Source organism: Podarcis melisellensis (assembly GCF_964234715.1).
Source record: "Podarcis melisellensis genome assembly, chromosome: 2".
Taxonomy (NCBI): Eukaryota; Metazoa; Chordata; class Lepidosauria; order Squamata; family Lacertidae; genus Podarcis; species Podarcis melisellensis.
The window spans coordinates 28,686,834-28,697,883 of record NC_138529.1 but is presented as its reverse complement, the minus strand read 5'-3'; the positions used below and the strand labels follow the sequence as shown (position 1 = coordinate 28,697,883).

General features: G+C 44.1%; 1 protein-coding gene across 3 annotated transcripts in view; it reads left to right on the top strand.

The window, feature by feature from the left end:
* Positions 1-11,050, top strand: part of LOC309363318 (E3 ubiquitin-protein ligase RNF213-like) — a 93,194-nt gene continuing 82,144 nt past the window's right edge. The window contains exons 1-5 of one of the 3 annotated variants that reach the window (XM_081899462.1): positions 1-161; positions 4,548-4,694; positions 7,751-7,941; positions 8,156-8,287; positions 9,406-10,107. In XM_081899462.1, coding sequence (XP_081755588.1) covers positions 7,792-7,941; positions 8,156-8,287; positions 9,406-10,107 — 984 coding nt within the window. In that variant the 5' untranslated portion in view covers positions 1-161; positions 4,548-4,694; positions 7,751-7,791. Of the gene's footprint in view, positions 162-4,547; positions 4,695-7,750; positions 7,942-8,155; positions 8,288-9,405; positions 10,108-11,050 lie in introns of those variants that run through there. The other 2 variants (XM_081899460.1, XM_081899461.1) reach the window with 2 other exon arrangements.

Sequence of the window (11,050 nt, the reverse complement as noted above, 5' to 3'; positions counted from 1 at the left end):
TCCAATAAGAAGAAGCCGAGCGGCGAGGGGGAAAGCGAAACTTTGCCGGCTTGCCTTGCCTTGCTCAGCTGCTGGTGCGTCAGAGAGGAGCGGGTTTCGCAGGAGCGGGGAAGCCTCCTTTCTGCTGAGCTGCGGGGTAGCCATTGCGGAGTTAAGCCGAGGTGAGTAACACGAAGGTGGCAGGTGTCGCCTAGGGAAGCAACCTGGCCGGCTTCGCGGCGTGACCCGTTAAAACCTTTTGCAGGCACCTAGGATAGAAACCTCTGCTCACCTCCAAGCGGGGAAGGGGGGATAGCTTTTGCTGTCGCTTCTGCTAAACTTCTTGCAAGCTGGGGGGGGGTGGGACATGTTTTTGTGTTCTTTTGCCCGTTTGCCTTTTTCTTCGGCGCGTGGATATTAAACGGAGTGGAACTGCAAAGGGGGAGTGGGGCACGGTTTGTTACATCGCTCATATATAGGACAGTTTGCAAAGTTGGGCGAGGAGGGGCGGGTAGCTTTCCTGGGTCTCCGCTATTGCCCTCGCTATTGAGGTGTGTTGTTGGTTTTGCTGCGGTGGGAAGGCGAAGAGATTCCCACCTTTGCCCTGATGATATTGTGAATTTAAGCAAAGCGGCAGACCCTCCAAAGTCCGCTTCGTTGCTTTTGGGCTGCGGGGTCATGCGCCCCTCGTCGACTTTCTGTTTCACTTCCGTGAGCAGATGCTGGGCCTTTGGAATTTTCCTTTTTTTTCTTTTTAAAGAAGTAATGTTTATGGCATGCTCATGCCGGAGACAATCTCCTGGATCTGGCAAGGATTCAATGGCTGGAATAGCCGGGCCAGCTTCTAGATAATGGCCTAAGTATGGGCCGTAAAGGTAAGAAAGGAAGTGCCTGTGTACCAGGGGGCAAATAGGTGGGGCCCCTTCCTCAGCTGGCTGTGGTAGCTAAGCGAAAGCCCTAGGTTTGATTTTTTTTTTTGAAAGAGTGAAATTTGTTCCAATTTGTGTGGTAAAAATAGTAATTTGCTGGAAACCAGCGAATAATGTGTTGCAAACATATAAAGAAGGTAATCTCAATGAATTCTGGGGTTTGTAGTGCAGCACCAGCTGCATCTACCAGTTGTAGGTGAGGTGGAGAGACAGAGACGGATCACCCGTTATATTTGCATAGTGGCTGCTGATTGGGCTATTGCACTATCTGGCCCCGGGCCTGGAGTCCAGGGGTTGTGTGTGCTGAAGTGAAAGCTTTTGTATCTCTCTCTCTCTCTCTCTCTCTCTCTCTCTCTCTCTCTCTCACTACAGTATTAGATATGGGGAAGAGCTGAGGCAAAATTTACAGACCTTCTGCACTCTTCTCTTTCCTATTTCAGTTAGTAGTGTCCAAGCTATTTCAACATGTATGTTCCCAAGATGCTATTTTGACACCAATATTCTAGTTTTAAAATGGCAGCCGTCTCCAAGTGCCCAGTGTGGGGATGGGCCTTGGGCCTTGCCACCCTTCAGTGGGTTTTCCTGACATGTTTCCCAATCCTTTAACAGTTGCATGTCATAGGCAGAAGTTAAGTGGGTGTAAGTGCCGCTTTGTCTCTTTGCTGCAGAAGGACGGCTTCTGCCAGGAGATTTTGAGGTGTGATCCTTTTGGGAAGCCGTATAAATAAATAAATAAACACCAGAGGTGTTGTGAGGTGACAAGATCTTCCTGTCCTCAGCACCTTGTCTCAAGTGGAGGAGTCTGAGGAATGGAGCCAACTTTGTCTTTTCCCATCACCAGTGTAGGTGGAATCATGAGGCAGCAGTTTGTGTTTGGCCTCCTCAGAATAAATACATACATATACACACATATGTTCCTTTGCTGTTAAGGACTTGTAAGCCAAACTACTATAACCTTAATGCACATAAGTAGCTGTACAAATAAGCTGCATTGTATTTAGCAAAATATCAGGCAGTGAAAGAGAAAACCGATGGGAGATTACACTTGAATTGGGCCTTGCTGATTCAATGAGACCATTGTGGGTTGGTAGGTCAATACAAAAGCACTCTCCTGGTCAGTGATAAATTGTGGATAACGGAGTACAGTACTGACATAAAGTTTAGCAGTAATGCGGTATAAGCTTTGAAATCTTCATAACTGCATTGTGTTATCTCACAATGTTTATGTGGTGGACAGGAGAAATGGTTCTTAGTCTTTAAAGGGTGAATGGCATTTCTTGTGTGATTTAAGATAGGCTGCAGTTTCTCTTTGGTTAGTTACTTATAGGTGAAGGGGAAAGTGTCTTTGTATATGGTCAAAGAAACCTTTTTCTTACCTAGATGTAAATGTAAATACTGTAATTATGACCAGAGATAGGTTGGGGGTGATTCTAAATGGGCACACTAAAAAGAACAGGGATGGAGCTACAAGAAGAATAGTACCTGCAAGAGAGACTTTAAATCACTGCTCCTGCTAACCGGTTTTGAGGAAGAGACAGCATGGGTGAGAACCACTTACTACTAGCTTTGATTAGTTGCTCACTTTGTAGTATTAAAGTGTAGGTAAACTGAAGGCAGAAACTGAGCGAGAGATGTGGTAAATGCCCATCACCACTATGCTCACACTTAAAGCAATATACATATACCATACTGCACGGCCACTGCCAAAATAAATGTTTAGCTCAAAATACTGACATGCTTAGACACCAAACTACCTGAAGGAGCATCTCCACCCCATTATTCAGCCCAGACACCAGGGTGGATTTGATTTAAATCAAATCAATTTATATCACTAGTCAGTAAGACTTGATTTAATTTTTTTTTAATTTTTATTTTTACTGAAAGACTCGTTCTTGCTAGTATAATCTTAATATTTACAAACAAAGGAAGGTTTTATTTTTGGAATAATAAATTTTCAGAGTAGTTTCTACAGTTATATAAAAATTACTGATTTGGTTATACTATTAGAAATACATAGACAAATACTTATGAAATTATTGTGAGGTTTAATAAGTTAACTGTTTATATTTGGACAACTTTTCTTCTGTACTTTATTGGAAAGAGAAAAGTAATCATTTTCTTAACAACAATTTAAACAATTTATTTAACTAAATCAATAACATTATAGCATATGTATCCATGTTTGTTAACTGTTGTGGTTAAACGTTGTTTTTTTCCAAAAAACGTAGATTGAGCTTTAGCACACATGAAAAACTTAAAACAAATCCTTATTTCCGGATGAATAGCCTTTGGACTATAATGTAACTTAAATAGAAAACTATCTTTAGAAAGATTTTTCCTCCAAAAGCATTTTATTTTAAAAATCCGATTCAAATTTTTAAAAAATCAGATTTTTTAAAATAAAAAAAATCTTTCATTTTTATCCATCCTGCCGGACACTGAGATCCAGCTCCGAGGGCCTTCTGGCAGTTCCCTCACTGCAAAAAGTGAAGTTATAGGGAACCAGGCAGAGGGCCTTCTCGGTAGTGGCACCCGCCCTATGGAACACCCTCCTATCAGGTGCCAAGGAAATAAACAACTATCTGACTTTTAGAAGACATCTGAAGGCAGCCCTGTTTAGGGAAGTTTTTTATGTTTTAAGGTTTATTTTTTTTTAAATATTCTGTTGGGAACCGCCCAGAGTGGGTAAGGAGGTCCGGCCAGATGAGCGGGGTATAAGTAATAAATAATTTTTATTATTACTTATTAGAACATCTTGCGACAGGTTTGACACATCATGACTTAACTTTATGTCTGTTCTTGGTTAGTTTTATAAGAATTCATTAGGGTTCATGAGGCAAAATAGGTAAAGGTAAAGGTAAAGGTACCCCTGCCCGTATGGGCAGACTCTGGGGTTGTGCGCCCATCTCACTTAAGAGGCCAGGGGCCAGCGCTGTCCGGAGACACTTCCGGGTCACGTGGCCAGTGTGACAAAGCTGCATCTGGCGAGCCAGAGCCACACACGGAAACGCCGTTTACCTTCCCGCTGGTAAGCGGTCCCTATTTATCTACTTGCACCCGGAGGTGCTTTCGAACTGCTAGGTTGGCAGGCGCTGGGACCGAGCAGCGGGAGCGCACCCCGCCGCAGGGATTCGAACCGCCGACCTTTCGATCGGCAAGTCCTAGGCGCTGAGGCTTTAAACCACAGCGCCACCTGCGTCCCATGAGGCAAAATACTTTGTATTAAAAGTAGTATTGTTAATATTATATTTACAATGAACTTTTCAGTCAAGTTCATTTAAGCCAAAGCAGTTTAAAACTCTTAAAATTCACTACAAAGATACAAGTTACAACTTTGATTACGTTTTGATGTCTGATGTTAATTTTAGAATTATTGTAATTGAAACCTATCTGTATGCATTTTTGTGTGTGTGTTTGAGGTGGGTTCCTGTGTTTATAACATACTGTTAAAATACAGAACTAGTGAACTTATTCGGATCTGATGAATCATTAAGCAGAACTACATTTATTAATTCTCTATGAATATATGAAATGTTACTCCAGTTAGTTTCGTTTCACTGAGTGAAACAATATGCAAGCAAGTTGTATGACTAATGTCACCTCACCCCATTTCTCTTTCGGTTTCTTACTTTCCAATAGGCTGGGGAAAAAACTTCACCCTGGATCAGCAATTGCATAAAAAGGGCTTTAAATGCCCTGAATGTGGCAGTGCTCAGTCTGCATCTCACAAATTCTGCAGTGAATGTGGGAAGAAGTTAGCTGAGGCTTCTTCTACCAGCACACAAAGTAAGTGATTTACAGCCTTAACCAAGAATCACAAAATGGTGTACAACTACTTTCCAAGATGAATTAGGGACACAATGAAAATACGTAAAGGACAGGGAAAGTTCTAGAATCATTGGTGTCTGTCTGGTTTATTGCCCCCCTTGCCTATGAATGTTCCGGACATTGCAGAGTTGTTGCTGGTTAGTCAATGTCCTTACCTCTCCTTGCCTTTTTGTGTTCCTGACGCGGGTGGCGCTGTGGGTTAAATCACAGAGCCTAGGGCTTGCCAATCAGAAGGTTGGTGGTTCGAATCCCCGCGACGGGGTGAGCTCCCGTTGTTTGGTCCCTGCTCCTGCCAACCTAGCAGTTTGAAAGCATGCCAAAGTGCAAGTAGATAAATAGGTACCGCTCCGGTGGGAAGGTAAACAGCGTTTCCATGCGCTGCTCTGGTTCGCCAGAAGCGGCTTAGTCATGCTGGCCACATGACCCTGAAGCTGTACGCCGGCTCCCTCGGCCAATAAAGCGAGATGAGCGCCGCAACCCCAGAGTCGGCCACGACTGGACCTAATGGTCAGGGGTCCCTTTACCTTTAACTCTGTATTGGAGAGTAGGTGTAAAATTCAACTGGTAGTACAGTGGTACCTCAGTTTAAGAACAGTCCTGTTTAATAATGATTCAGTTTATGAACTCTGCAAAACTGGAAATAGTGTCCCAGTTTGCGAACTTTACCTCAGTCTAAGAACGGAATCCAAACGATGGAAGGGCACCAGCGGCGGGAGGCCTCATTAGGGAAAGCGTGCCTCGGTTTAAGAATGGACTTCCGGAACAGATTAAGTTCGTAAACCGAGGTACCACTGTAATTTAATCAATAATAGCATGAGATGTATACAGTGGTGCCACGCAAGAGGAAATTAATTCGTTCCGCAAGTCTTTTCGTCTTGCGAGTTTTTCGTCTTGCGAAGCACGGTTTCCCATAGGAATGCATTAAAAATCAATTAATGCGTTCCTATGGAAACCGCCTTCAGACCAGGTCCGGGGACAGTCTGTCCCCCGACCTCTTCCGAAGGCGGGCGCCCCTGCCTGCCTTCCCGGGGGCTTTTAAATCGCCCCGGGACTGTCCCGGGGCGATTTAAAAGCCTCCGGGCGGCTTTTGAAGGCAGGCGGGGGGGAGCAAAGACTTTTGCCCCCCGCCAGCCTTCAGAAGAGGTCCAGGACCTCTTCTGAAGGCGGACGGGGGGCAAAAGTCTTTGCTCCCCCCCCCCCCGCCTGCCTTCAAAAGCCATCCGGGATAGCGGGAAGCGCTTCCCTGCTATCCCGGACTGCTTTTAAAATGCTGGCGGTGGGGAGCAAAGCCTTTCGGCCCTCGCCGGCCTTCCTGGACCTCTTCTGAAGGCCGGAGGGGGGGAAGGCTTTGCTCCCCACCGCTAGCATTTAAAAGAGGTCCCCGGAGATTTCCCTATGGGCTTTCTTCTTGCGAAGCAAGCCCATAGGGAAATTCGTTTTGCGAAGCGCCTCCAAAACGGAAAACCCTTTCGTCTAGCGGGTTTTTCGTCTTGCAGGGCACCACTGTATAAGTTCCAGTTTGTGCATATGTTATTTCTGCCTCTCTCTCCACTCTTTTCTCCCATACCATGTTTTCATTCTCTTTTGGAGTGTTAGTTGTAGAGCTAAATGCATTGTTTTAAAAGCCACTAAACGCATGCCCCCAAACCTTAACTGGGTAAATGTGTTGGGGTATGTGTGCGTGGAAGTCCAAAGAAGTGATTAAATTTCTCCAACAGCAAGACACAGGCTTAGAAGTATTTTACAGATTATATTGCCTCCATTCATAGTTCAAGACATTATACATTTCACACATATGACAAGACAAGTTCTCCAAGCTTCTAAACACTAGCAGCTCCAACTTACTCAAATTTTACAGAAAGCGATTGTCCAAACGCCTGACTCTTGCAACTTCCCACAGTTCTCTGTTCTCCGAACTGCCCTTTTCTCTTCCTCAGGAATGTGGATGTGGGAGAATATTTCATATGCAACAGTACGTGATAAGTCACCCAGCAACTAGATAAGAAAACCACAAGCCCCTTGCAGCTGCACTTTGGAAAAAATAAATGAATGTCCAGCTTTCCCCCCTCCAGCTTTTTGTCCTTCACTTGCCCGTTTTCTGCACACTCCTAACACTTCCCTTACCTCATGATTCCTATTACACATCTACTTTCCCTTATGCTATAAAGTGAGGAACGCTACAGCACCCTGCGATCTATGCAAACATAGATCCAAAAACGCCTCTCTGTCCCTTAGCTGAGAGATACTATCTTAAGAATATAATGTTGGTAATATAATGGCTGCTCTTCCTTCTCACCATGCCATCTGCAGTGGGGGGGAAATGTTTGACAAACATAATTATGGCCCAAACATGCTAGAATAACACCACTGGGGGAAAAGAGCTGTTAGAAGGCTTGTTATGTGACCCATTTATTTATTTATTTATTTATTTTTATTTATTAATTAAAACATTCTGTCTGTCTTAGACAAAATGCCAAACGCGGCTTACATAAAAAAATCAAATAGGCACAGCCAAATGGGTTGGTGGACATTAGTCAAACAGCTTGCATATGTGTTGTTAACACACTGTGCGAAAAGAAACTGCAACATTAAGATATATACAGCAACAGATTTTAAAAAAACACTGCAGACCAAAATGGCAATGGTGCAATAGCCACAGAGAAAGTGTAACTTACTTTGTTGTTGTACATTAATTAAAATAATTATGCAGTATGATGATTGGGATGCGCTAATAAAATGAAATGTGAATTATAGAGACAGTATCTGAGATGTGTTGTTGCATCAGAAAGGCAAGCATATGCTTTTCAATTTCTTCATTGAAAGAGAGGTGTAACCTGGGGTTCACGGCTGGGGATTTAATAATTAAATAATGCTCTTTGTGGGCCTGACAGAAAATTTACTGACTTCTGTGTCTAAAAATGTTGGTTCCTGTTCACCACTGAGACCCCCAGCCCTGCCTCTGAACTAATGTCAGGCTTCTCCATAGATAACTTTCTGCAATTCTTCTGTTTCAGTTGCAGAAAACAGAGATGCAAAACTGACTTCAGTGCTGGAGATGGAGCCCGGAGGCGAACTGAGAGTGGAAAGCTCCCCTTCCTTGGGATCTTCCGTTGATAAGCAGCCACTAACTGGGGAAGCACAAGGGGAGCCAGAAAAATCTTTATTTGAGAGCCCTGGGAGTCAAGCCTCTCTCACACAGAAAAAAGTGAGTACATTTGAGAACAGGTTGGGCATAGTGCAGAGATTTCAGAAATACAAACTTTCGCTTCCTGCTGTCTGCTATGGTGGAGCTGTTAAGTGTGCTTTGCTGATGCTTCTTGAAATGGCCACTTGGTTTAAAGTCGCTGCATTGATAGGCAAGCAGTTACATTTTGCTTACAAATGCTAAGCTCTCTGAAAGCAAGGCTATTTTTCAACAGGCAGTAAAAGTTGAGAACGATGTTGACTGGAATGAGTTGAATGAGGATGATACCCCTCCTTCCAGAAAAAGGAAAAAGGAGAAACCAGACCTATATGAGGGCAGCAGCCCATGCTCAAGCCCGCAGCAGGTAGTTTTTCCTATGTGCAGTGAGTAATTAAGTGAATTGGTCTGAAGTATCAGTTGCCAGTCAAGTGTCTGCTGTGAATTGCTGATTGGAAAAATGCATTTTTGTCAGAATCCTTGACTAGTTCTTGCAAATAGAAAACCCTGCCCAAAATCCTGGAGAGCTGCTGCCACTGGACTGAGCTGGATGGACCAATGGCCTGATTCAGTCTAAGGCAGCTTCCTATGAAAACTAGGTTTTCTCACCCATGGAAAATGGCAGCCATGGGTGCATTATGTTCCATCTTCAGATTCAGGTCCAGTTTCAAGGGACGCTCCACAAAGAGCATATTACAGTAATCCAGTCTTGAGTTCACCAATGCCTGAGTCATAGCAGAAAGTTATTCCTGTCCAGGAAAGTGCATAATTGCATACCAACCAGGTGATAGGAAATGCTCCTTGCCATGGATTGGAGGACAAGTAATTAGTAGTACAGTGGTACCTCAGGTTACATACGCTTCAGGTTACATACGCTTCAGGTTACAGACTCCGCTAACCCAGAAATAGTGCTTCAGGATGAGAACAGAAACTGTGCTCCAGCGGCACAGCGGCAGCAGGAGGCCCCATTAGCTAAAGTGCTGCTTCAGATTAAGAACAGTTTCAGGTTAAGAACGGACCTCCAGAACGAATTAAGTACTTAACCTGAGGTACCACTAAGGTGTATGCCTTGGAAGTTGAACGTTCCGGCTCCCGAATGATCGAAAACCAGAAGTGAGTGTTCTGGTTTTTGAACGCTTTTTTGGAAGCCCAAACGTCCGGCACAGCTTCCGCTATTGTTTCTGGCGTGCCTCTGCATTCGGAAACCAATCAGAAACCGCGCCTTGGTTTCTGAACATTTCAGAAGTTGAACGGACTTCCAGAACGGATTATGTTTGACTTCCAAAGTACCACTGTAATAATCACGGATGTGCCTAGGTCTTTTCCAGTTCTGATTTTGGAAGAGAGTGGAAGCATATGCTGGGAAGGTTAATATTGAGGATGTAGGGTGAATGATCTATTCTTGCTTTACCTCTGAACCTTTAAAAGCAGGGTTTCTCCATTTTAAGAGGTGGATGTTATTGTTGTTTTTTGTTCTCCATCATGCAGAAGAAGAAAAAGAAGAAGAAAAAGAAAAGGCGTCCCTCAGATGCTGAAGTTCAGGACTCCTCGATGACATCCTTGACAAGCTGTTTTAGTTCAGCACCACCAAGTCTTGATCACTTTAGCCCTGAAGTGAAAGATGCAAAAAACCAACCAAAGGAAAGTCAAGGCCCAGAAGATGAATTGACCAAATCAGACAAGGAGTCAGCTGGTGACAGTGGAGGTCAGATTAAAAGTAGCCCCTTAGACATAGATCAGAGTCTAGCAGTTGCTGCAGAAAAATATGTTGGTGATATTGATACCAAGAGTCAGGATAGTAATAATGGTGCAGCAGACCAGCATGTTGGTGCTGCAGTTGCAGAAGAGAAGATGGAGGAGGAAAGCTCTGAAAAGAATGATGTAATTGGTGAACAGACAGGTTCTAGTAAAGAAAGTAAGACAAGTTCTACTGCAACTGATCTGTCTCAGGGAAATATATCAGATACTCAGACTTTGGTTGCCACACAACCTAATTCTGATGGAGATGCAGAGAACGTATCTTTGGACCCTCGCTGTACTGGTGAATCTTCTGAAAATAAAGTTGCAAAATCAAGTACAGAAGATCAAAATCAGGAAATTAAGACCGCTTCGTCTGAATCGGAAGTGAGCCCGGGTTGTAAGAAAAAAGTTGAAGAGACCAAGCAACAGACAAGGGCTTCAGTTTCAAAGGTATGTTGCCTGATTCCTATTGGCTGTCTTGTTGTGTGGGCATATGTATGCTTCCATTGCCTTCTTGGGTGTTGTCCTGAATAGGAGAGTTCAAGCTGCATGTCATCCATCTGCTTATTAATAAAAGTAGACATTGCATCTCTAGATGGCCTCCCATAGTGGTTTCATGCACTTGTTGAACAGAGTAGAAGGCAATATCGAGTCCTGCAGGCGGTAATGGATTTTGTGGTGGGCTGACGCCACTTACCTGTTCTCCTGGCAGCTGTGCCACTGCTGCTTACTGGTGGGGGGGGGGTGGAAGGGTGAGGCAGCATGGAGGTTGGCATGGAGCAAATCCACCAACACAGCCAGTCCTAGCACCATCTTCTGGAATCTACAATCCAGGATGGACTAGAACCACTGCAGAACTGTTACCTGTTAATTTCATCCTAGAATGGTACTCTCAAAAGGTGCTGTGCTTGGTATCAAAAGCTGCCAAGAAATTCAAATAGTACTAACAGACCGAATCAGCTCCAGGTTTCAGGGGGCCCCAGGCAAAATAATCCTGCCCCTGTTGAATTTATCAGGCATGGGGCAAGAATCAGCAGTGAGAGGAGTACAGTGAACAAATCATCCTTGTCATCCTTTCCCAGTGTCCCTGGTGTTAAAAGATGGGTCAGTCCCTTGTTTGCTAAAGCTTCTTCAGGTGCCAGGATTGAGCTTTTGTTTTTAAAAGGGGTTCATTTATCCTAATGGAGACAAGCTCCCTGCTCTGGACTGGATGGTTCCCTTTCAGAATCTTTCCTTTGTTGCCCAGGGCTGTAAGATTCACTGAGGGATTGAAAAGGAAGCTGTCCTTTTCTGTCCTCCCAATTCCCCTGATTTTATGTTGCATAAGTGCATTGGGGAGGGGCTTAAGGGATCACTTGCTAGCTTGTCTGATCTAGTTGCATAACGCACAGGG